The 26,437-nt window shown below is 38.7% G+C and overlaps 1 protein-coding gene and 1 long non-coding RNA gene across 4 annotated transcripts in view; one reads left to right on the top strand and one right to left on the bottom strand.

The window, feature by feature from the left end:
* Positions 1–2,886: 2,886 nt before the first annotated feature.
* Positions 2,887–25,906, top strand: GARIN1A (golgi associated RAB2 interactor 1A). 3 transcript variants are annotated; one of them, XM_021002409.2, is made up of 7 exons: positions 2,887–3,129; positions 7,808–7,992; positions 10,320–10,569; positions 12,390–12,514; positions 14,746–14,810; positions 17,317–17,391; positions 25,830–25,906. In XM_021002409.2, the coding sequence occupies exons 1-6, from the start codon at positions 2,974–2,976 to the stop codon at positions 17,343–17,345; spliced, it is 810 nt and encodes a 269-aa protein (XP_020858068.1). In that variant the 5' UTR covers positions 2,887–2,973; the 3' UTR covers positions 17,346–17,391; positions 25,830–25,906. The 3 variants fall into 3 exon arrangements, with proteins under 3 accessions (XP_020858068.1, XP_020858069.1, XP_020858066.1); XM_021002410.2 differs by lacking the exons at positions 17,317–17,391; positions 25,830–25,906 and adding an exon at positions 21,295–21,673; XM_021002407.2 differs by lacking the exons at positions 17,317–17,391; positions 25,830–25,906 and adding an exon at positions 16,005–16,417.
* LOC110219236 (uncharacterized) overlaps positions 23,271–26,437 on the bottom strand; it is a 31,409-nt gene continuing 28,242 nt past the window's right edge. The window contains exon 3 of the long non-coding RNA XR_002327553.2: positions 23,271–23,486. This is a non-coding gene — a long non-coding RNA (uncharacterized LOC110219236). The remainder of the gene's footprint in view (positions 23,487–26,437) is intronic.

Genomic DNA, 26,437 nt, shown 5'->3' with positions numbered 1-26,437 from the left:
TTTTATCTTTTCTAACTAATTTCACACTAGCCTACCTCACACACCCTGTGTTCTAACCAAATTGACCTGCTTACTATTCTAAGCACACAACATCCTATCCATTTCTTGTCTCACTGCCTTTGCACATGTTCAGAATACTCTCTATGCTGCCTTCTGCCTCTTAGAACCTATAACTTCCCTTTGAGGCTTAGCTCAAGTCACATACCCTACATGGGGCCATTCCTATTCTCATCCTTCTTCTCTGGATCACTGCAAACACTTCACCCCTGCCAAAAGTACTTTGGGGACATTTTTTATCTACTTATCTGCCTACTCATTGTTTCCACCAAGTAGGAAGTAAGCTCCTTGAGAAAAGGAACTGTTCTGGTTTGGGTTTTTTTTTGCTTTTTTATTATTGTCTAATTTTTTTTTGTTACATTTTAAATTCGGAACTGTCTCCTTCCCTCTCTTCCCACCCCACACTAGAGAAGGCCACCATTTGATGCCGATTTATAATAGTCATACTATGGGCACTTCTTTTTATCAGTTCTTTCTCTAGAGATGGATATCATCTTCCTTCACAGGTCCTTTGTAGTTGATTTGAGTATTTCTAGTACTCAGAATAACTTGTTTGTTCACAATTGTTCTTTGAACAATATTGCTGTTACTGTATACAATGTTCTCTTGGCTCTGTTCACTACATTCTTCATTGTTTCATCCAAGCCTCTATGTTTTTGTAAAATCAACCAGCATAGTAGTATTCCATCACAATCATATGTCACAACTTGTTTAGCCATTGTCCAACTGATAGGCATCCCTTCAATTTCCAGTTCTTTGCTACCACAAAGAGAGCTGTTATAAATATTTTAGAACATATAGGTCCTCTTCTTTTTTCCTAATCACCTTAGGAAACAGACCTAATAATGGTATTGCTGGGTCAAAGGGTATATACAATTTTATAACTCTTTGGGTATAATTCCAGATTGTTCTCCATAATGGTTGGATCAGTTCACAATTTCACCACATGCCTTCCAACATTTGTCATTTTCCCCTTCTATCATTTTAGCCAATCTGATGGGTGTGAGATATCTCAAAGTTGTTTTAATTTGCATTTCTCTAATCAGTAATGATTCAGAGCATTTTTATATGATTATACATAATTTTGATTTCTTCATAGAAAAACTGCCTATTCATATCCTTTGACCATTTATCAATTAGGAGAATGACTCACATTTTTATAAATTTTACAAAGTTCTCTATATATTTGAGATATGAAACTTTTATTCAAGAAACTGTCCATAATTTTTTCCCTTAATTTTCCACTTTACTTCTAATCTTGGCAACACTGGTTTTATTTGTACCAAACCCTTTTAATTTAATATAATCAAAATTATCCATTTCATATTTCACAATTCTTTCTATCTGTTGTTTATTCATAAATTCTTCTCCTTTCCATAAGTCTGATAGGTAATGTGTTCCATGTTCTTCTAATTTTCTTGTAATGTCTTTCTTTGTTTCTAGGTTACTTATCCATTTTGATTTTATCTTGGTAAATGGTATAAGATCTATACCCAATTTCTGCCAGACTGCTTTCCAGTTTTCCCAACAATTTTCACCAAACAGTGAATTTTTATCCCAAAAGCTTGTCTTTACCTTTGTCAAACACAAGGTTACTATAATCATTTACTACTGTGTATTGTGTATCTACTCTGTTTTACTGATCCACCTTTCTATTTCTTAACCAATACCAGATAGTTTTGATAATTACTGCCTTTAATATAGTTTAAGATCTGGTACTGCTAAACCTCCTTCCTTTATATTTTTCCATTAAAATCCTTTTATATGCTTGACCTTTTGTTCTGCCAAATGAATTTTATTATTTTTTTAGCTCAAAAAATAATCGAATAAATAGATTAATTTAGATAGAATTATTTTTATTATATTGGCTTTGCCCACCCATGACTAATATTTCTTCCAATATTTAAATCTCACTTTATTTGTATAAAAAGTGTTTTATAATTATGTTCATGTAGTTCTTGGGTTTGTCTCGGCAGGCATATTCCAGGTATTTTATATAATCTACAGTTATTTTAAACGGGATATCTCTTACTATCTCTTCTTGCAGGGTTTTGTTGCTGACATATAGAAATGCTGATAATTTATGTGGGTTTATTTTATATTCTGCTACTTTGCTAAAATTATTGTTTCAACTAACTTTTCAGTTGAATCTCTAGGATTTTCCAAGTATATCATCATATTATCTGCAAAGAGAGATCATTTTACTACTTCATTGACCATTTTGATTCTGATGATAATAGGTATCCTTATTTCATTCCTGATCTTATTGGGAAGTTTTCTATCTTCTCTTCTCCCTGTTACAAATAATGCTTGCTAGTGGTTTTAGGGAGATACTTCTTATCATTTTAAGGAAAAAATCCATATATAACTATGCTTTTGAGTGTTTGTAATAGGAATGAACCTTGTATTTTGTCAAAAAGTTTTTTCTGCATCTATTGATGTAATCATATGATTTTCATTTCTTTGTTATTGATATGATCAATTATGTTCATAGTTTTCCATATGTTAAACCATCTCAGCATGAATTGTTCTATTTTTCTCTTTGTATCTCCTCACCTAGCACTGTCCCTTGAATATTTTAAGAATTTAATAAATGCTTGTTGAAGTGAAGTGGAATCAAATCCCTTTTCCAAGGAGGGAGCCCCGCTTTTCTCCCCCCGGGAATGTCCTTATCATTGACGCATATTGGCATTTCCTCCCTCATCCCTCTTTCCCCTTCCTGCTGCTGTCAAGTCCCTTGATGTCACCTATATACCATTGTGAGCTGACAGCCCTGCCCAGGCCCTAATGGACACAGCCTATGACAAGGGAGTGATGGTGGCACGGGAACTCAGTGACCATCCCAGAACCATACCATTGGGCCAAGCCAATATGAGGTACCTATAATGCTACCAAGCCTGCACCTCCCAGGATCTGATGACAGACATTAGGGGTCTCCCACCCACCATGGTGGGTGAACCATACCCTGGAGTGGCCCTTGGAGTGGAAGAAGGTCTACTCTGCCAGCTGCTTCATTCTCCAGAGTTCAACCTATTCCCCAAGTCAGCTGTATTTGAAAGTAACTTCATCCAGGTACTCTTGCCCTGTTCTCCAGGTCAACTGTCCTTTGAGCGAGGAGAGCTCTCTCAAACCCCTATACCCAGGAGAGGACTGAAAGACTCATATTAGTTTTGGAATTCCTAGAGGGGAGAGGGATGAGGGAAGGGTGGGGTTGGGTTCTGAATTCTCCTCAAAGTAATTGAACCGCTTACAGAGTTTTGGCTGCATACGGACATCAGGTCTGAACCACGGGGAAAAAGTTCTTTAGTTTTGAATCTCTACATTTGCTCCTACCTTCTCTCTTTGCCCTGCCTACAGCTCCACCCTACCTTTCTGAACCACGTGCCCAAATGAGATAGCTAGAGGGTCATGAGATTAAGACTCAGTTAAAAGTCAATGCTAGAGCTATGCCTTCAAATTCTACCTTCTAGTATTGGGAATGTTTTGGAAAGTCTTCCTGGAAGGTCAGAGATGGATACTATCAGATATGCACTGATTCTACAGGTCCATAGAACTTTTTTTGCTCAACATCAGGGAGAAATTCTCATCATGGTATAACCCACAAAACAGCCTTAGTGGCTTAAAGAAATACTATAACACTATGGGTTTGGAATACTGGTTTAGATTTGTCTTAAAAGTCTTACATGCTGCTTGCTTGAGTCCTGGGCCGGTGAGTCTATACAGTACAGTCAAATTTTTTAAATTTATGGAATAAGGGGCACCTAGGTGGCACAGTGGATAGAGCACCAGCCCTGGATTCAGGAGGACCTGAGTTCAAATCTGGCCTCAGACACATAACACTTACTAGCTGTGTGACCCTGGGCAAGTCACTTAACCCCATTGCCTAGCAAAAACAAAAAATAAAAATAAAAACCAAATAAATTTATGGAATAAAACAAACATTTCCATAACATGGTACAATAATGATTGCACATGAAACTTTAAATCTACTATGCACAACTTGCTATTTCTTTCAAATTTACACAAAATTATCACGTAAATTTTTTTCCTTTTTTTCTTTCCTATCTGCCCCCACTATCATTAGACACAAATAAGTATGTATACGTATGTATGCATATATATATACACACACATATACATACACATATACATATATGCACACACATACATATATATACATATAAGTATAATTATCCTATACATCTATTTATCAGTTCTTTCTCTGAATGCAAATAACATTTTTCTTCATATGTCCTTTATGGTTAATTTGGGTATTTATAATAGTCAAAATAACTTATTAACTTAAAGTCATTCTTAAAATAGTACTGCTGTTACTGTATACAGTGTTCTCTTGATTTTGCTCATTTCACTCTTCATTAGTTCATGCAAATCTTTCTATGTTTTGCTAAGATCATTGAGCTCATCATTTCTTACAGCACAGCAGTATTCCATCACAATTATATATCACAATATTCAGCCATTCCCCAGCTGACGGACATCCCTGAAATTTCCAGTTCTTTGCCATCACAAAGAGAGCTGCTAAAAACATTTTAGAACATATAGGTTCTTTTCCTAATCCCTATTGTGATCCCTAATTATCTTTGGAAACAGACCTAGTAGTGGTATTGCTGGGTCAAAAAGTATAGGTAGTTTAGTATCTCTTTGGGTCTAATTCCAGATTGCTCTCCAAAACGGTTGGTTCAGTTCACAGTTCCACCAACAATGAATTAGTGTCCCAGTTTTTCCATATCCCCTCCAGCATTTGTTGATTTTCTGTTCAATCATTTTAGCCAATCTGGTAGGTGTAAAATATCTCGAGATTGTTTTAATTTGCAATCAATAATCAATAATGATTTAGAACATTTTTTCATATGACTATAAATTGTTTTGATTTCTTCATTGGAAAACTGCCTATTCATATCCTTTGACCATTTATCAATTGGAGAATGACTTATATCCTTATAGATTTGACAAAATTCTCCATATATTTAAGATATGAGACCTTTATCTGATAAACTGTCTATAAAATTTCCGCGCCCCCCCCCCATTTTCTGCTTTCCTTATGATCTTGGCTATATTTCTTTTATTTATACAGAAATTTTTAAATTTAACATAATTGAAATTATCCATTTTACACCTAACTTTCCTTTCTATCTCTTATTTATTTATAAATTGTTCACCTATCCATAAGTCTGATAAGTAATATGTTCCGTGTTCTTCTGATTTTCTTGTAATGTCTCTCATTATATCTAGGTCATATATCCATTTTGACCTTATCTTGGTAAATGGTATAAGGTATTAGTTTATGCCCAGTTTCAAGCCTTATCACTTTCCAGTTTTCCCAACCATTTTTACCAAGTAATGAATTCTTATCCCCAAATCGTAAGTCTTTACACTTGTCAAATGCAAGGTTATTATATTTATTTTCTGCTGTAAATTCTATGTCTAATCTATTCTGTTGGTTTACCTTTCTAATTCTTAGCCAGTACCAGAGAGTTTACTGCCTTATAATACAGTTTAAGATCTGGTACTGCTAAATCACCTTCCTTTGCATTTTTTCCATTATTTCCTTTGATATTCTTGACTTTTTGTTCTTCTAAATAAATTTTATTATTTTTTTAATTCAGTGAAATTTTTTTTCATAATTTAATTGGGATGGCATTGAATTTTATATATATATATAAATTAGTTTATGTAAAATCATCATTTTTATTATATTGGCCCTGCCAACTCATGAATAATTAACATTTCTCCAATTATTTAAATCTGATTTTATTTGTATAAAAAGTGTTTTATAATTATGTTTATGTGGTTCCTGGTTTTGTTTTGTTTTTTGGCAGGTGTACTCCCAGGTATTTTATACTGTCTATAGTTATTTTAAATGTATCCTACAGTTTTAATCAATCAATCAACAAACATATACTAACAGTGTAATCGGGTTTTGCACCAGGTGCTAGGAATATAAAGAGAGCTCTCTCAATGCTTATAGTTTAGTTAGGGCAAGAAAACACATAGATGAAAATTTATTACGCTAGAAATATAAAATATTATATATGAGGAGGTTAGATAAGTGGGATCAGTAAGGTTCCTTCCAGTAACAGGATTTTATGATTCTAAGAGAAATGCTAAATAAGTGGACCTGGCAATAAGCATTATGAGTTCAGAAGAGAGAAGCTAGAAAGTGAGATAGATCTTAAAGATTCTTGGAAAGTGGCTACTATTGCAAACTTTATTTAAGTATACTTATCAAAATGAGCATGTTAACTTTCAGGGTTGGGGTCAGGGCAGGACTCACCAGTCCTTGGAGAGCTCCCACTCAGAAAGAGTCCCTGAATGTTAGTGTATTGTTTGCAGTGGGAACTGTTGGGTTAAGAAGTATCAATTGACTAGGGGCAACACGCTTTCATTTATATTTGATAAAGCAGATCCCCTATTATTTATTCTTGGGAAGTTTTGCAGAAAGAGCTTAGGATTTATTATTGATTGGGTAACATATACCTAGAAATTTCACCACATTTTTCACTGAATTTCGACAAGCAGGCAGATAGATCATAGTAGCCATAATTTATCTAATGGTTAGCTATCATGGGGCAGAGGTCTCAGGTAGCACAGACAACCATGAGATCAGGCTCAAAAATGTGTCACTTGGTAGAAGAGGAGCCAGTGTGGGATTACAAATTTGCTGTAGATAATTAACTTATAGATATTGCCTAGTAATTGCCTAATACTAATTCCCAAGTACATAAGAATATTCATTACTTCAATTGAATTCCCTGTTCAACCAACATGATGCCCCTCATTCCTTCTTACAGCAGTAACATCATTATTAAACACTCACCAAACAATTTCTGCCTTGGGACTTCACAAACTGGTCAGAGAGATAAAATATATACATAAAAGGATAAATAACAATACAACTTAATAAACATTTATTAAGCATCTATTTATTAAGCATGTATAAAGGGCAGCTAGGTGGCGCAGTGGATACAGTACCGGCCCTGAAGTCAAGGGGACCTGAGTTCAAATGTGACCTCAGACCAAACACTTGACACTTACTAGCTGTGTGACCCTGGGCAAGTCACTTAACTCCAATTGCCTAAAAAAAAATTCAGCATGTATAGAGTATTCTGGGGGAGACAAAGTTCAGCCTGTGTCCCTGACCTCATGGGCAGTCTAATTAGGGGTATAAGACAAGTGTACAGATAGCTATAATTCACAAAATTATGTGATAAGTTTGTGAAAGGCATGAAGTTCTGTGAGATTTGAGGGGAATGATGACTAACTACTTGGGGGTATTGGGGAAGGTCGTACTTAAGCTGGGCTTCAGAGGGATAAATAAGATCTCAACAGCTGAGTATTGTGGCTGGGAAAAGATAAGGGGGGCATTCCAGATAGAGAAAACGATGTGAGGAAAGGTACAGAGGTGAGGGGCAAGGAATAAGAGATATGTGGAGGACAGAGAGTCATCTAGTTTGGCAGGAGTATAGACTATATGGACGGGACTCATACAAATATAAATGGAAAGGACTAAATCATTCATCTGTACCAGCCTGGGTGGGATCTGTCCATCCAACTCAGTGTCTATTGAGACCTACATTGCCACATTGGTAGCCACAGGCCAAGCTCCAAGACTTATTTATTGCTGCCAGTGAATATTCCCCTTATCTCCCTCATCCTTTCCTAACTCCTTCCTCCTTCAGCCCTCAAGCTTCAGCTCTTCTCTGATCTTTGCCACTGGAATTGATTTCAGGTCACAAAGACTGAGGACTGGGTAGATGATGAGGATAGGTCCACAACTGTGATCCTTGGAGTGACCTCCTCAGTGCCAAGCCTGCCACTACCAAATATCTTCCTGATGGCTAACGTCACCTGGCCCCACAGACATTTATCAACATGGACTAAAACCATCAATGCACCAACTATCACTCTTAGCAGGTAAACAAAATAAGTAAAATTAATAAACAGTTGAAGGAGAGGGCATTGGAAGTACATTTTTATGACTGAATGGCTGGCATAGGGGCTACTCAATAGTTAGGTACAGAAAAAGAAAAAACACAAAGCTTTGGTCACCAAGGATTTAAATTTGAGTAATCTAGTTATTTTGTTTCTTCTTCTTCTTCTTCTTCTTCTTCTTCTTCTTCTTCTTCTTCTTCTTCTTCTCTTCTTCTTCTTCTTCTTCTTCTTCTTCTTCTTCTTCTCTTCTTCCTCTTTTTCCTCTTCTTCTTCTTCTTCTTCCTCTTTTTCCTCTTCTTCTTCTTCTTCCTCTTCCTCTTCCTCTTCTTCTTCTTCCTCTTCCTCTTCCTCTTCTTCTCTTCCTCTTCTTCTTCCTCTTCCTCTTCCTCTTCCGCTTCCTCTTCCTCTCCTCTCCTCTTCCTCTCCTTCTCCTTCTCCTTCTCCTTCTCCTTCTCCTCCTCCTCCTCCTCCTCCTCCTCCTCCTCCTCCTCCTTCTTCTTCTTCTTCTTCTTCTTCTTCTTCTTCTTCTTCTTCTTCTTCTTCTTCTTCTTCTCTTCTTCTCCTCTTCTCCTCCTCCTCCTCCTTCTCCTCCTTTTCCTTTTCCTCCTCTTCTTCTTCTCTTCCTATTTATTAAACTACTATGTGCCACAAACTATAGTAGATTTAGAGATATGATGACTTAAAAGCAAAACCGTCCCTGCCTTCACAGAGCTTAATTCTCGTGAAGTACATGTCAGCATGTACATATAAAAGTATATATGGAATATATATTCCAAAATAAATACAAGATAGTTTCGGGAGGGGAGGACACCAGCAGCTGGAGGATTAGGAAAGGCTTCAGGTAGAAGGTGGAACAAGTCTTGAAGTAAACCAGGCAGAGCTGAGGAAGATAATAAATACATCATCATCATCAACAACAACAACATTATTGTTGTTGTTATTACTATTAATATTTTATTATTTAGATAACAGAAGAAGGGGTAGAAGGTTAAGAAGCTAATTTAAAGAAGGAGGAAGTGCGTTGGGAATAGTAGTATGTGAACAATTTATTTTTTTTCTACTCCCCTAACTACTCCACTCACCCTTGTCCTTGTCTGGGAACTCTATTCTCTGCTATCATGAAGGGAAATAGACTGATGTCTTTTTCTTGAATTATTAAAGCCAGAGACGTCCTAGGCTTGTTGAGCAGTTGGACCTTTCCACTTATGCTATGGACTCTTTTCTTTCTTTTTTTTTTTCCTTTAGTTTAGTATTTTATTTTTCCCTAGTTACATGTAAAAACAATTTTTTAACATTCGTTTTTAAAACTTTTGAGTTCCAAATTCTCTCCCTTCTTCCCTCACCCCCGCATTGAGAAGGCAAGCAATTCAATATAGATTATATGTGTAGTCATGTAAGACATATCCATAATAGTCATGTTGTGAAACAAAACATAGACAAAAAAACTCAAGAAAAATAAAGAATTTTTTAAAAAGTATGCTTCAATCTGTATTAAAACATCATTAATTCTTTCTCTGCGGATGGATAGCATTTTTCTTTACAAGTTCTTCAGAGTTGTCTTAGATCATTGTATTGTGAGAATAGCTAAGTCTTTTGCAGCTGATCATCTTACAATATTGCTGTTACTTTGTACAAACTACATTTTACTTTGCATCAGCCCATGCAAGTCATTCCAGGTTTTTCTGAGAACATCTTGCTCAGCATTTCTTATAGTACAATAGTATTCCATCATAATCACATACTACAACTTGTTCAGCCATTCCCCAATTGATGGGAATCCCCATAACTTCTAATTCTTTATCCCCAGAAAAGAGCTGTTAGAAATATTTTTGTACATATAGGTTCTTTTCCTTTTTGTTTTTTATCTCTTTTGGGTTACAGACCAAGTAATGGTATTGCCAGATCAGGGGTATGTATGGACTCTTTTCTTTTTCTTTTTTCGTTTTGTTTTGTTTTGGTGAGGCAATCAGGGTTAAGTGACTTGCCCAGAGTCACATAGCTAGTGTCAAGTGTCTGAAGCCAGATTTGAACTTGGGTCCTCCTGACTTCAGGATCAGTTATGCACTCTTTTCTAAAGAGAATTCCCCTAAGCAGAAAGAACTATATTTAGATATCCAGCCACTCCCTCAGCATTTAGGATACTACCTGGCACATAGTAGGCATTTGTGGAACCTGACTGGATTGGAGAAAGGGAATCCAGGCCTTACGCAGTGTTTAATGAATGGCAAATAGGAAAAATGAGACTTCCTGGTTAAGGACAGACTCATTTTACCCAAAGTGATTAGTGGTGTCTTCACTTGTGCCATTAGGATTGTCCCACTGAAATTTGTGGAGATCACGATCTATGACAAGTCCCAATGCGTCTTGAGGGTCAGAACCGTGACTGAAAAGATCTATTACATGAAGCTCCATCCCAAACATCCTGAAACTGTCTTCCATTTCTGGATCCGACTGGTGAACATTCTACGGAAGGGACTGTCCATCACCACCAAAGATCCCAGAATCCATGTGAATCATTGCTTGGTGCCCAAAACCCCTAGCACAATCTTTCTGGAAGAAGTAAGGGTGCTTTTTCCTAATCTTAAAGTGGGCATCAGTCATTAGGGGATGGTTTAGAGTATCCAGTCCTCAGGTGTGTAACTGTCCATCAGCAGTCTTCTCTGAGTGCTTTGAATAATGAGAGACATAGCAAGTCTTGAGTGGGCAATTATCAATTTTTTTTAGCAATTTTTTATTGATAAAACATTAATTAATATTTTATCACTAGAATGTAAAATTCATGAGGATAGGGACTTGTGTCCTAGTCAAATTTTGTATCTCTCCCAGAACTTAGCATAGTGCACTGCACATAGCAGTCAATTAATAAATAATAGCTTATTGAATGTAGCGACTTTGTTAGAGTAATTGATTCACATGAGGTGAAAATAATGTATGTCCACGCACAAATAAAAATTATTTTCTTTAGAAGGCACATGTTCAACTTAATTGATTTTAAAAGTAGAACAGGAAATATAAACATTTAGTAAATTTAATGGCATGTTAGCTTTTTTAAAAACTGCCACTTCCAAATTATGGTCAGTCAAAAGAAAGAAAAAAAAAGACAAGAGATAGGATGAAAAAAGGAAAGGTGGGAAAAAGGGAGGGAGGAAAGAAGGAAGGAAGGAAGGAAGAAGAAAAAACAGGATCCTAGGATTATAAATATAAATTCAATGCAACAAACATTTATGAAGTATCTACTATGTATTAGGCATTGAACTAGGTGCTGAGGATATAAAACTAAAAATGAAAAAGTCCCTGCCCTCAAGGAGCTTGTATTCTATGTGGGAAAACAACATGTACATAGATAAACCAATACAAAATATACAGTTATCCCTTTTACATCACAACTTTCCCCATTGCAGATTGACATAAGACATTAAATGGAAATTTTGGGGGAGTTTTGTGGAAGCCACAGATGACAAAGAAAAAGTTTAGAAACTCAGAAATGTATAAAATAAATGTATAGTGTTTGTATGATGTCAACATATTTTATCTTTTAATACCATAAATATATACAATTTCTTTTTTAAAGTTAAAATGAGTAAAAAGTTAAAGTTTACAAAAACAATGTGAAAGCCAGCAGACAATACACAAAGGCTAGTATTTTTTACTTAACATTGATCTACATATATAGCCTGTGGTCAAATACTTAACCCAAATTTTAAAATAAGGTATTAGAAACATTGCATAAAAGAAATAGAACAACATAACACTCACTAGCTGTGTGACTCTGGGCAAGTCACTTAACCCCAACTGCCTCACCAAAAAAAAAAAAGAAAGAAAGAAAGAAAGAAAAGAAAAGGAAAAATTTCAAACTTCTCTAGGACAAAAGGAGGGCCAAAAATTTTTACACAGATTTTCTGGATCATGGGGGCACTTGCCCCTAACCCCCATGATATGGAAGGGATAACTGTATATGAATAGGATAGAATGAAATTGAGAGTTATAGACAGAGAAGGAAAGAGACAATAAAAAATTGTGGTACTTAGGAAGAGGTTCTTGTTAAATTCCAGGGGAGAAGCCAGATAAATATGTTTTTCAGTAGGGCTGTGAGGCTTCTATTTTGAATTATCACCATGTTCACAAAATTCTTTAAGGAAGGCCTGTTCTGGCCTGGTTCCTTAATCTTGATCTGAGGGAGGGAATTCTAACTCTTTAAATTATTGCCCTCAAACCAAGAGTAAAGTTAATTTAAGTCAGAATTTGAAAAAAGAAAAATAGATACGACCTTTGGACTCCTTCATAACGCTACACCTCAGAGGTGAGGAACAGTCCCTTTTGCTGTTCCCTACCTTCAGTTCTAGGAACCTGGTTCACCATGTAATTCTTTTTCCATATAGTCAACAAAATATGAACCATCAATCTCTCAGTCAAGTGACAGCCTGATGCTGCTCAGTGCCACTGGGGTACATGAAAACTTCTCTAATCTCTGTATAGATCTTACCACCAAGAAAGACCGATTAAAGTAAGTGATTTGTACCCACAGTTAGTCCTCAACAATTTCTCCTGCAGCCAATGTTAACCTCTAGCAAAAGGTGGGAGGGGTGGCTGGGTTAATGAGCACAGGGATGAGGAATGAGGAGTAAGATGCTACAGTTATCACTAAGCAGTTGGTGAATCCTTAATTGACAGTGTTTCTCTGTTAGAAATAATGTTTCCTTAGTTCACCCAGCATTTTATTTTCGTCTCTTATGCATTATATTCTATTTTGCATTCTACTCATTTGTGTTTGAAACACTCTTTAAAAAAATTTTTTTTAAGTTGAAGCAAACCAATTTAATCAGAAAAAAAAAAGCATAGTAATATTTGCAACCACAGCCCTGGTAAAAGACAGCACAGTGAATCTCAATTCCCACTCCACAGAGATCTTGGACTTCATGAAAGGAAATCAGGAAATTCACTGGTTAAATATAAAATTACTACATTTACACAAATTTATAAACTACACTTTGCTAGCATGTAAAAGAGAGGAGAGGAAAAGCCTTAATTAATGTCCATAATCTGAAGCTGTCAGGGATGTGGCTTGTAGAGATTTCCTACCTAATAGCTTCCTCCACCCCCTTATATTTAGAATATTCTGCTTACTAGATTGCAAAGTCCATGAAGACAGGAAGCAAGGCCTATGTAATCTTTGCATTCCATGGCTAGTACATGGTAGGTGTCTAAAAAATGTTTATAGGGTTGGATTGAACTGAATTGACCCTCAAGAAATCATTTCTCTGTTCTACATGTTTTATTCTGATCCAGCCACACTACCCTTCTCCCCCCCCCCACTTTCTTTATAATAGAATAGCATATAATTAAACGGTGGGGCGGGGTTTGAGGAGGAGAAATAAATAGGCTTGACTTGAATAGTGAAGTAACCAAATCTGTCTTGGGGACAACCACCATTTTGGCACACTCCTCTACCCTTTCCACTTCCTTTCTCTACACACTTGTAGGGTCTTATTTGCAATCATTTGATTCATATTCCATCACACTGTAATTCAGTGTTCCTGTCCCTTTCTTCATCTATGTTTTTCTTACCTTCTGTCTCTCCAATTTGTGCCTTCCTTTAAATTCTTCTCTGTCTCCCTTTTTTCCCTGACATCTTTTTTTTTCCTGATTCCTCTCCTCCTCCTCCCTTGACCTCTCTCATTTTATCTTCCTTTCCTTTGAGGTTGCTATACATTATTCCTTACTCTTCATATTTTTCATCCTTCCCTCCTTCCTTCCTTCTCCCTCTCTCCTCTCTTCCCTCTCTCCTTCCTCTTTCCTTCCTTCCTTCCTCTACTTTGTATGTCCCATTGCTATTAACTGTCTGCTATCTTCAAAATTTTGAGATGGTTATTTTTAACTATTTTAATATCTGCTAAATAAATACTAGTTTTGCAAAAGTTTAATTAAAAAAGCAAATCCTTTAATACATTGCATGACTGTGGGGCTCCCCCCCCCAACATTGTTTTAGAGATTTGAATTAAGCCCTTCTCTATATTTGGTTGAGCCCACCTGCTAATTGACCAGGTGGGCCACCAGAGAGCAAAAACATCAGATTTTGCATTTGGGCCAAGACATACGCAGCTGACAACACACACAATAAGTAAGTGCCTTAGGCAGAGGCCAGAACAGATGGAGTGGTACCCACTTGTTCCCCAGCAGAGGCAAAGGTTGGCTCTCCTCCTTTCCTCACTCCCCCTTGGCATTCCCATCTTTTCTCTAGGCAATTTTTAGAAGCATCATACCCACTCAATATAATCATGATTTACCATTCCTATATTTATATCTATGCCTAAAACATTTCTACTTTGGTAAAACACCAAGACTAATTTTGAAAATATGGTTTCTTTTTTGGTGACTGGGTATCCCTATCTTGCCCAGGCTATGGAAGTACAGTGGCCACTCCAGGCTGATTCCACTGTTGGTAAGCAAGGAACATTTGACCTGCTCCATTTTGGGGAGACTGCCCCCTCCTTAAGCAGTCTGGCAACCTCTGGCTCCTGAGGACTTACCATATTGGTACTGAATTTAGAGATCAGACTCCCATGATTGGTGTTAGCCCTACTGCAGCTCAGAACTCCAGAATTCAAGTGATGTACAAGCCTCAGCCTCCCCTAAAAGCAGGGATTGCAGGCATGTGCTACCATTCCCTCCCAAAAACACAGTTTTAATGATTTTCATTTTTTTCTTTGTTTCTTTTCTTAACTTTTGGGATTCCAGGAGAAGTTCTAACAGCAATAAAACTAATGAAGCTGAAATCAAAGGAGAAGCCAAATCCATCTCAGGTAAAGTAGAACATAATTCCACATCCATCTGTGATGGGTCTTTTCCTTTGTTTATTTATTTCCTTTATTGTCAATTCCTTGATTGTCAGTTTTTGTTGTTCAGTTGTATTCAACTCTTTGTGACCCCATTTGGTGTTTCCTTGGCAAAGATACTGAGATGGCTGACCATTTCCTTCTCCAGCTCATTTTATAGATGAGGTAACTGAGGCAACCAGGGTTAAGTGACTTGCCTAGGGTCACACAGCTAGTAAGTGTCTGAGACTGGATTTGAACCCAGGTCTTCCTGACCCTAGGCCTGGTACTCTATCCACTGCACCATTTAGCTGCCTTATTTGAACACAGGAAATTAATAAAAAATAGGTGTAACTGAACTGTTTTTGAAAAGAGAAAGCCTCAATTTTAAGGACTTTTTTTTTTGGCTAGGCAATGGGGTTAAGTGACTTGCTCAGGGTCACACAACTAGTAAGTATTATGTGTCTGAGGTTAGATTTGAACTCAGGTCCTCCTGAATCCAGGGCCAGTGCTCTATCCACTGAGCCACCTAGCTGCCCCATTTTAGGGACTTTTGAAAAATAGCTTGTCACAGTGGCTAAAATGCTGAAGCTAGAGTCGAAAAGACCTGGGTTCAAATTCTGCCTCTGACATTGGGTTTATGTAGTCACAGGTCAAGTCCCTTAACCTCTACCCAGTTTCCCCAGCTGCAAAATGGAAATAACAAAACCTGTAATTACCTAGCTCACAGGGCTGTTGTGGGGCTCAAACATCATGCATGCAAAGTGCTTTCCAAACTTTGAAGCACCATAAACCTGTTAAAATTTCTTGTCATGGGAAGTATTTTTTCAAATGAGCAGAAGGAAGTTCAGAAGGTAGACAGAGACAGCCAGGGAAGTGCAGGTACCATGGTGTTTGGTTTAATATAAAATTTAATATTTTTTTAAAAAGTACATGAAAGAGAGTCATAGTTTCCTACCTAGTCCTCTTTTTCTTCTTTGTGTATGGGAATATCCATGTTGGTTAGTATTTGCCAAGTTCATAAAAAATAAAAAATGATTATCTAAAATTTTTTAAATAAAAAATGATTACCAAAAAATTTTTAAATCCTCTGGCATATGAGAATGATCCACAGGTGCTGCTTATCTGTATGACTGAGCACTTCAGCAATCTGTATTTCTTACTTGGTCTTATGATCCACAGGATATGCCAGAGAAAAACAAGACAAGTGGGATATTCAGCAAAGTTCTGAGCACAACTCGAATGACAAAATCAAACTAAAGTGGACAGGTTCTTTGAACCATGGCCTCTGGCAACAAGAGAACCCTTCTGGGGTGCAGCCACTTTCTCGGCTGAGCACCCTAGCAGCCTCCACCCATCAAATGTGGCCACTGCCTTAGGAAGAGGGTCCTTTCAACTGAAGACTCTGACCCCTAGAAGTTATAGAGCAACCATCCCTCTTCTTCACTGCACTAGAACCTCACTATTATACCGTCATCTAGGTCACAGCATGAAATCATTCTAGAGGTGAAACAGGGTTAGAATAAGGCTTTTCCTGTACTTCGACTAAATAAACCTCCCTTGACTAGGAAGCAAGGCTGGGAATTGTAAAAAAGTCCATGTTCTCATAGGTTATATTATAGTGAGGCTTCAGTGTATTTGAACATCTGGGTAAGCCCTTATTGTGAGCAGCAAATATTTAAAGGGCTGTGAAGTAGGAGAGATTCTTCTCAGCCTCAGAGGGCAGAATTAGGAGTATGAGATGGGAAAGTTACAAAAAGATAGATTTGTTTGATGTAAGGAAAAACTCCCTAATAATTAGAGCTTTACAAAAGTGAAACAAGGGGGAGCTACATGGTGCAGTGGACTTCAGGGCCCACCAGCCCTGAAGTCAAGAGGACCTGAGTTCAAATCGGGTCTCAGACCAAACATTTGACACTTACTAGCTGTGTGACCCTGGGCAAATCACTTAACCACAATTGCCTAAAAAAAAAAAAAAGGTGAAACCGAGGAAGCAAAGAGAAAACTTTCCATGAGAAAATGTCAGAAGCCCAAGCTGTACCAAGTTGTGTCCCTCTGGCCCTTTTTGCTATCAATACCTCTTAAATATATATTTAAAGACTCAAATGCTTTGCTGAGAAAGGAAGCTATTGCTGCCAAGGAAGAAATGAACAAGCAGAGGGGAAGAAAACTCTATGGAGGGGATGGCTCCAGTCACATTGAGCTTTACTTTGTGTTTTCTAAGCACCCTGTGGGAGTAGAGGATTGCAGACCCAGAACACTCCCAAAGCAAGTGGTTGACATCTCAATGCCTTTGCTAGCCTTTCAAGTTGAGCCCTGCTCTTCTCCAGGGGCTAAGTCTAATCCAAGAGCCTTGATAACTAGGAGAAGATGCCTGAGAAGGGCCACTTGGGAGAGCCAATAAGAATTTCTGAAAACTTTATTTCTGGCCTGGAAAACATCGCGTCTTGAATCAGTCGTGCCTTAGCTTGGCTTTTTATCTTCTTAATTTCAGCACTGGCCCCCCCAAAAAAAGAGATGTGAGAAAATACCTCCCTTAACTTTTTTGCCAGGGGTGTGAAGTCCACAGGTATGGAACATTGTATATATCATCATATTTGTATACATATACATACAGATTTTTTAAAAAGTGAAACAGAGGGGCAGCTAGGTGGCACAGTAGATAGAGCTCTGCCTGGCCTTGGAGTCAGGAGGACCTGAGTTCAAATCTGGCCTCAGACACTTGACACTTACTAGCTGTGTGACCCTGGGCAAATCACTTAACCCCATTGCCTAGCAAAAAAAAAAAGTGAAAAAGGCTGCTTCAGGAAGTAATCAATGGGTTCTCCATCACTGAAGATCTTCAAGCAAAGATAGGAGAAACATTTGTTGGGTATGTTGCAGACGAAATTTTTGTTTAGGTGTGGTTTGGACTAGAGGAATTCTGAAGTATCACTTCCAACTAGTGACTCTTAGGGGCAGCTAGGTGGTGCAGTGGATAGAGCACTGGCTCGGACCTGAGTTCAAATGTGACCTCAGACCAAACACTTGACACTTACTAGCTGTGTGACCCTGTGCAAGTCATTTAACCCCAATTACCTAAAACAAACAAACAAGAAAAAAAAACAACTAATGGCTCTTGGGGGAAATAAATTTTTTAAAAAGTATTGTTGAGTGGCCATTTGAAGCTAAACTGTGATCAGATAGGTGCCAGAGGACTCAAAGAAAACTCCAGCCTTGGGTAACAAGAGGTTCAGTGTCTAGGAAACAGTGAGTAGTAGTAGGTTGACAAAGAAAGAGATTTTCTGAATGATGGTGACTTTAACTGGTACGTATGGCGCAAGTTAGATGCATGTTTACCTAGAAGAAGTAAGGATTCTAAATCTCTCCTTCCATGCTTACTTAGGGGAATTGAAGCCAGGAGGACAGCATGCATCCTAAGGAGATGCTTAGAATATCCTATCGTCTGGGACAAGGGGTGTGTTGATTCCTACCTCTTCTCTGAGAGACTCGGGTGATTTGACTATTCCCAGCTGTCAGTATGGTGGGGAAAATGTAAGGAATTGCCAGTAAAGATGGAAGAGATTTGGGTGTAGTGCCTTGAGCTTGGCATCAGGGAAGCCCTTGAGATGCTCCCCATTTGCCAGAAACAATGACATCTAACAATGGCTGACTCCAACAGCATTAGCATTGTAGTTAGGGCACTTAAGGAAGTCAGACAGTGGGAAAGATTACTGGCGTATCTCTTGGTTGGACCAGGTTATGCTTTTAAAAAAATGTTTTGCTCACATTTCTTGTTTGTGTTGCATTTCCCATCCCTTCCCATCCTGTCCCAGAGAGACAACTGTATAATAAAGAATTTTTTAAAAAGGAAGGAAAGTGGAAAAAAGTACTACAAAACTAACTAAAATATCAAAAATAGTCTGATGGCATGGTATTTGACATCAACGGTAAGTCAGTTCTGCAAAGAAGCAGGGGAAAGTGTCTTGTCATATTCTTCCTTTTGGACCAAATTTGGTCCTTATAATTTGTCAGCATGAAGTTTTGATTGTTTTGTTTTATTGTTCTTTTCATTTACATTGTTGCAGACATCGTGTATATATTTTACCTGGTTCTTCATACTCCCCTTTATCAGTCCATATAAATGTTCCTATGTATTTTTCTGCTTCATCATGTTCATTGTTTCTTACAGAGTAGCAACATCCTATTACATTCTGGCACCACAATCTGTTTAGCCATTCTCCAATCAATGATCATATACTTTGCTTCTGGGGTCTTTGCTGCTACAAAAAAGAACTGCTATAAATGAATCTTGGGGGGGTTTTGTCATTGATCTCCTTTGGGTAAATGCCAACAGTGAAATCTCTGGGTCAAAGGATATGAATATTTTAGCCATTTTGTTTGCATAATTCCAAATTGCTTTCCAGAATGTTTGTAACACTTCAGGGCTCCAATCAGTCAGACAAGCATTTATTAAGTGTTTACTATATGCCAGACACTATGCCAAGTATACAAATACAAGCAAAAAGAAAGACAGTGCCTGTCCTCAAGTAAATTACATTTAAATGAGGGAAAGACTACATATAAAAGGGAGCTGAAAAGGGCTGGGCATGGCTGGGAAGGGTGGGTAGTATGGTGATGAAGTGTGTAGGGTCAGAAGCAGAGCCAGGGAGGAATGAAGGATGGCTGGCATAGGATGCTTCCTCAAAATGGAAGTTCTTAGAGGAACTCAACATTGCATTAGTATGCCTATCTCTTTTTTTTTAACCTTTTATAAAGGGATATTTACTGAGAAAATAAAGCAAGAAGTTCAGATCATTCCTCCTAATATGCCCAGGGACAAACTTTCTCCTATACCACTTTAATCTCTGGTGAAAGTGGATTCAACCTTAAATCAGTTGGTACAAAGCATTTGCCCCCCACCAAGTTAACTTCCACATGTAATTCCCTCTTAGAGGCTTGCAATCCATTTCTATGCTGGGTTTAGCAGGTTGCTTGAGACTTCATACTCCACCTGGCCAGGTTGTTCACAAAATCTGCCATGGGCTCCAGCATCTGAGACTCTGGTGGCTTGCTTCTCCTGACCTTTCAAGTTCACAAGGTCACAGTTCACTTCAATATTCCTTCCCCTAAGAACAAGAAAGAAGAAATACAAAAAGGCAAAGGACACAGACCCATATTTAGGGGCCATGTGTGGGCCTTCACTGGGAAATTAATTCCCAAGGTCTCTTCCCACTAAGAGGATTACACGTAGCATGCCTTCCTTCTATTTTAGCTAGGGAGGAAAGACCAGTGTGCGCCATGTTTCCAAAACCTCCCCGACACTGACGATTCACATTTTTAAAAAAATCCCCTTGCCAAGTTATTGGGAATGAGTGACACCTCCGGGACTTTCAAGTGTGCGTTCCTCTTGTTCTCAATGACTTAGAGTATTCTTTCCTATTATTGTGAATACTTGGCAATTCTTCTTTGAGGATGATTTATTCATATCTTTTTACCACTTATCTACTGGGGGAATTGAACAAAGAGCATTTAATAATAGACAGTGGACATGGTGGTAAGAACAAATGTCGTGGGCAGGATGGATGGTATGTGTTGAAGATAGATTTATTGAGGTTTAGAAGAATGGTACAGCTATAGCACCTGCCATGTTTAGTCCTGGATCTCTTAGCTTATTGAATCTGGAGTTACAAGATGTGGGTTTGAATCCCTGGTCCCTGCACCTACAGATATGTTACTTTAGGCAGGTAACTTAACCACTCTGGGCCTCAGTTTCCTCATCTTTAAAATAAGGGTGTTGAACTCAATGTTTAAGTTGCCTTCAAACTCTAGATCTATGCCCCTATGATTATCTTCTTGGGCCATCATCACAGTGATTCGTGAGAGGAGCCATTCAGAGACGTCTAGTTGGCCTATGATTGTGGCTCATACTATTCACGATCTATTTCCTCCCCTCAGTCTCACCCCAACACCCAATGCACAGACAACACAATCATGACAGAGCAGGCAAGCCAACCTAGCTGAAGCAATATGGCACCCTGAGGAAGAGACAGGAGGCAACACGTGCCAGGCAAGTCAAACCACCACCATCACTTTGACTAACATCTGCCCTCAGATCCCAATGGTTTCAGCCCAGGAGAATGAGCCTTGGGAATGGCAGCACTCCTTAAACCATTAGACCTACTTCTAGTCCAGCCTTCACAGCAACAAGGGCTGATCAACTACCACTAGATAGGCACAAGAGCTCAGGGATCAGTAGCACTACTGGCACCCCCATCCAAGACCACCATCCTTGCTCCCAGCCCAATCCTTCCAGGCATCACCTGGGGAGGTGGCTCCTGTCTCAGAGGGGCCAGTTCTCCCTGCCAACTGTCACACAAAGGACAGGCAAACCAGTCCAGCTGAAGCAGCAATTCAACCTGAAGGAGAGAGGGGAAACAGGATGCATCAGGCAAAGTAAACCATCACGACTTTGACCATTATTTCTTCTCAGACCCTGATGGAGACAGCCCGAGATCCTGAACACAAAAGCCTTAAGAACGCTTCCAGCCCCATACTCTCAGCCACAGTCTTGGGAAGCAATATTTATGGAGATGTATTCTGAAAATTGCTTCTGTGGGTGCTACAGCCATTGCTACTGAAAACCAAGAAAAGAATGCTCTTGACATCCAAGTCCTTGGTACTGTTAAACGGTTCAGTCTCAGAAACCAATATGAGTGTAATTCCCTCTGTGGAAATGACAGTAAAGAAGAGGCTTTAACATCCACTTTGTTGCTACACTCTAAGGACTTTCTATGTCTGTTATCTCTCCCATTAGAAAGTGAGTTCCTTGAGAACAGGGACTGTCTTCCTTTTCTTTTTGTAATGCACCCCCCTCCCCCTTAGCACAGTGCTTTGTTCATTATAAGTGCTCGGTAAATGTTTTATTCATTCATCCATCCAGAACTGGAGAAATGAGAAATGATGAGTACTTGTGGTCAGTTCTTGCCTCATACTGCCTGAGTTATACCAGCTGAGCTGATTCTCCACTTCCCATCCTAGTGGGCATTGGCCATATGTCATACTACCCAGTGCCCAATATCAGCAAAATGATGCAGGACTCAGGTGCTTCTACCTTCTAGGCAACTAGGAAGCAGTTTCAAGGGAAGGAAACATTAACTCTTTTGGGGGGAAATAGGAAAGATCTTCCTTTAGGATTGTGTGAATTTTCAGTGAATAGAGCACTAGACTTGGAGTTGGGATGAACATAGGATCTGGAAGAGATCTCAGAGTCCATTTAGTACCAAACTCCTTGATTTACAGAAGAAAAATCTGAGGTTCAGAGAGATTAAATGATTTGCCCAAGGTCACAGAGTGTCAGAGACAGGATTTGGACTCACATCTCCCTGAGCTGGGGCAGCTACATAGCACAGTGCACAGAGCACTGGGCCTAGAGTCAAGACGACCTGAGTTCAAATCAAGCCTCAGACACTTCCTAGCTGTGTGACCCTGGGCAAATCACTTAACCCTGTTTGCCTCAGTTTCCGCATCTGTAAAATGCACTGGAGAAGGAAATGGCAAACCACTCCAGTATCTTTGCCAAGAAAATCCCAAATGGGGCCACAAAGAGTCGGGAACAACTTAACAACTTCCTGACTCAACATCTAGTGTTCTTTCCACTAAGTCATCCTTCTTCTCAAAATCCTGTGACAGAGATTTTCATCTCTCCTTCTCTCCTTCTCAAGGGAGGACCTCACTTCTTAGTTCACTGAGAAAATTGCAGACATTATCTATTATGGGATCATAGATTAAGAGCTGGAAAATTAGCCAATGAAGGAGATGAGAAGAAATCAGAGAAGCAGGAGAAGAACCAGAGAATATGATGTCACAGAAAACAGTTTCAAGAAAGTGATACTTGCATTCAAAACCCTTCATAATCTCCTCCCCGCCTGTCTTTCTAGTCTTCTCACACCTTATTTCCCAACACATACTCTTCGATCCAGTGACACTAGCTTCCTGGCTTTTCCACAAACAAGGCGCTCCATCTCTCAGCTCTGGACATTTTCTCTGGCTAACCCCATGACTTTAATGCTTACCTTCCTCTGTTCCAACTCCTGGCCTCTCTTTGGCTTCTTAAATATCCCAACTAAAATCCCACCTTCTGTAGGAAGCTTTCCCTAACGCCTCATAATTCCAGTGCCTTCCCTCTGTTCATTATTTCCAATTTATCCTGAATGTAGCTTGCTTTGTATATATTTGTTTGCATATTGTCTCCTCCATTAGATTGTAAGCTCCTTGAGGGCAGGGGCTATCTTTTGCCTCTTTTTTGTATCCCCAGTGCTTTGTACAGTACCCAGCACGTAGTAGCTGCTTAAACAATGTTTATTGATTGATTGGTTGATTGAAGAGCAATGAATTGAAGAAAAAATCATAGGACTTAGGGTAATTTCTGCATCATCATAGAAATGGAAGCCAAATTCTAAGGAACTGAGTGTGTTAGGTGGCAAAGAAATGAAACTTTTTCAAGGAGTTTTTCAGTGTAAAGGAGGAAACAAATGCAGGCAAAAATGGAAGGCTTTTTTTTTTTTAAGGATTGCTAAGAACTGAGCCTGTAAAATGAGAGAAGTGTGGATTAGGTGACATTGAAGAAGGATGCTAGGTTTTGGTGGTTCCGTGTTTCTGAGTTGGTAGCAGTTGGGAAGGCACCTAGGAGAGAAAAGATCAAAGATTTATGAGAAAAGAGAGTATAATTGATGAAGCAAAGTCCTGGAGAGAAAATAGGCAGTAATTTTGAGAGCATGGGAAGAGCTGGAGGAAAGTTAGCCTTGGCTGAATCAAAGCTGGCTGATTTATGGGAGATTTTCATTTTTCTCTAATAAGCCCCCTATACTTACTCCAAAATCTTTGGCTGCTTCTTGGAGTGGGCACCATGATCCCCTAACCTTTGAAGAGACATAAACAAATTGGGGCAGTTAGGAGCAGTGGATAGAGCTCCGGCATTGGAGTCAGGAGGACCTAAATTCAAATATGGCCTCAGACATTTGACACTTACTAGCTTTGTGACCCTGGGCAAGTCACTTAACTTCAATTGCCTCACCAAAAAAAAAAAGAGAGAGAGAGAGATAAACAAATCATTCTCTGGCGAGACACAAATTATTTGTTTTCTCAAAAGGAGTTTTCCTAGGTAAGAGAAAAACAAAAACAAGACACAAAAGCCAGAGAACTGACAAATTAAAAATGTACAGGAATCTTTTTCTAAAATACCTTCTGTAAGCCTAATCCAAAAGTGTGCTGGAGCCAGAGAGTTAATTGTTAAGTTTTCACTGAGCATTTACACTTCAAAAATCAGCAAATACTACAGAGCAAGACTTGATTTATTATTTGTTGAATGACTAAGCTTAAGAAAGTGAAGCTGGGCATGCTGAAAAGCAGAATGTCTGTGCATTTTTTCCCACTAGAACTGCCCTAACCCTAAAGCTGGTTCTACCCATGTCTCAGTTTGTTTGTTTCATCTGTTTATTTGTTTGTGTGCCTCTTGTCCCAGCAAACATCCAGGCTTGTTCTTACTATGTGGCCATTTTTGACCACTACCCTTCATTATCCTTTATAATCTGGCTCAAGTAGGACTCTTGCCTCCTGAAGCCCCAGACTAACTTGACTTTTTGTTCCCAAATCTGCCCTCTATTGAACCTTCTACTATGTTTTGGCCCCTGATCTGAAGAAAAGGTGCAAGTGGGAGAAAGAGGTTCATTTCTAATTCTCAGCTCATTGGCAGAGTTGACATGATGGTAGCACACTGAACCCAATGAATACATCCTCTTTCCCTCAGGATATTGATTCTACCTACTTCCCCAGCTTACCTTAAAAATATTTAAAAATATTTTATATGTTTATTTATGTATTTTTAAAGTTTTGCTGATAGCATTTCCTGATATACTTCAATCTGATAGAATCCTCCCTTTTGACAAAACTAGTAAAGGAAAGCTAACCGGCAATGACTATGTCTGACAATATACACAATATGCCACAATGGTAGTCCCCCAACTTTCTATTGCTGAGCTCACATTGGATGAAGCACAGTTCACCTTTACGTGGTGATGCCTGGTGAGGGTGGGAACCTAGAGTTGTCCTGGTGTGGACACGCTCTCAGAGCCATGCAGATTGATCCGTGTGTAGCTTATGGTCTTTTTGTTCTGTTTTGAATTCCGTTCTTTCATTATGAACTTTACAGACAGCAATAGACGTGAATGTTCCCATAGATAACCTGTTCTTGCAGAGTTACTTGGAAGCACTGAGATGCTGAGTGACGTCCTCAGTCACACAGATAGCATGTGTCAGAGGCAAGTCTAGAATAGTCTTCCTGACTGCAGGCCAGCCCTCTATCCATGTCTCTCTCTCAAATAAAAGACCTTTAATCAGCAGGGAAAGACTAGTTCCTTGGAGCAGTACTGCACATGGCATTAGTCGGATACACTTGTTAGTTAAATTGATTCTTTGTTAAACTCACCTGAAAAACCATAACCAACAATTTTGGCACCAGGTAAGCAGCATGAAAGGTGCTCTCAAAACAACTTTTTTTTTCTCTCCTTTTAAAAAGAGTCTTTTTAATATCTTCTGTTTGTAACACAAAGGGCCATTTTTCAATCCCTCTGATAACAAAAGCAGCTGAGAAAACCCAAGAGATAGTAATGAAGTCTGACAGCATTTCATTCCTGAGGTCCCCATCTCTATAAGAAGTGGGGAGTCCCATGATGATTTCCTCAGAAGACAATAATATAAATTAACTTTTAAAGACAAATGCATTTGAGAGGTGGAAAGGGGAAAATGATACTGATCTGTGTGCAGAGATCAGAAACTTGGGCACATCCAGCCCCGGTGGGCAGAAACCCTGTTGTACTGCAAGGTCACTGGTAGGAAGGCCATGGGCAAAGGATGGGCAGGTCCCAGAAAACCAGAAGAGTAAGGAGCTAACTTTGGGTGGTGTTCCTCATCGAAGGAGAAAGCCATCTGATGGCTTCCCCATTTTAACTGATTATTCTTCCTAACCAGGTGCTAAGTTCACTAACCAGTGTCTGGTAGAAGCAGCACCCAGTCTACCAATGCCTTCTAAGCTTCAATACCCTAAACCAAGGCCCCCATCAATCCATCCCTGGGATAGCCATGCCCTCCTGAAGAAGAACCTGCTATACACAGGATTGCTGAAAGAATTAATTGTCCATAAAGGCCATACTAAAGTGGAGAAGAACCAAAACACAGATATCTGGTATCAATGTCACAAAGGGCAGATTGCTAGCAAAAATACCTCCAAGAACTACGTGAAATTAATTTTAAAGCATCCCAAAAGGAGTGGCAAGAAAAGTAAGAATGAATGCTGTGTTAATATCTGTGGTACATCTATAAAAACTGAGATGGAAATGGAATTAAAAATCAACAAGCCACACTGTTGTTGTACTGGGTCTTTCTTTTTTTCTGACTTTTAGAAAAAAAACGTGAATTTAATAAACATCAACAAACGTGTATATTTCAACATATAGGGAATGAAAAATGAGAGTTATATACAAAACTGTGAATTGTATAAAAAAATGTAAAAATACAATAAGCAAATAGGTAAAGCAATAGATTAAAGATTAATTGTACTGATGAGTATACTGGGAGTG

This window comes from Phascolarctos cinereus, unplaced genomic scaffold (assembly GCF_003287225.1).
Source record: "Phascolarctos cinereus isolate Bilbo 61053 unplaced genomic scaffold, phaCin_HiC Scaffold_1;HRSCAF=81, whole genome shotgun sequence".
Lineage (NCBI taxonomy): Eukaryota > Metazoa > Chordata > Mammalia > Diprotodontia > Phascolarctidae > Phascolarctos > Phascolarctos cinereus.
This window is presented reverse-complemented; position numbering and strand designations above follow the sequence as displayed.

What these genes read in the sequence shown, in the direction of transcription:
- GARIN1A (XM_021002407.2), top strand. Translation starts at nt 2,974, where the DNA reads ATGACAGACATTAGGGGTCTCCCACCCACCATGGTGGGTGAACCATAC. An exon ending in TTGAAAGTAACTTCATCCAG is followed by an intron (nt 3,130 to 7,807) that starts GTACTCTTGCCC and finishes AATTGATTTCAG; the next exon opens with GTCACAAAGACTGAGGACTG. An exon ending in GCACAATCTTTCTGGAAGAA is followed by an intron (nt 10,570 to 12,389) that starts GTAAGGGTGCTT and finishes TTTTCCATATAG; the next exon opens with TCAACAAAATATGAACCATC.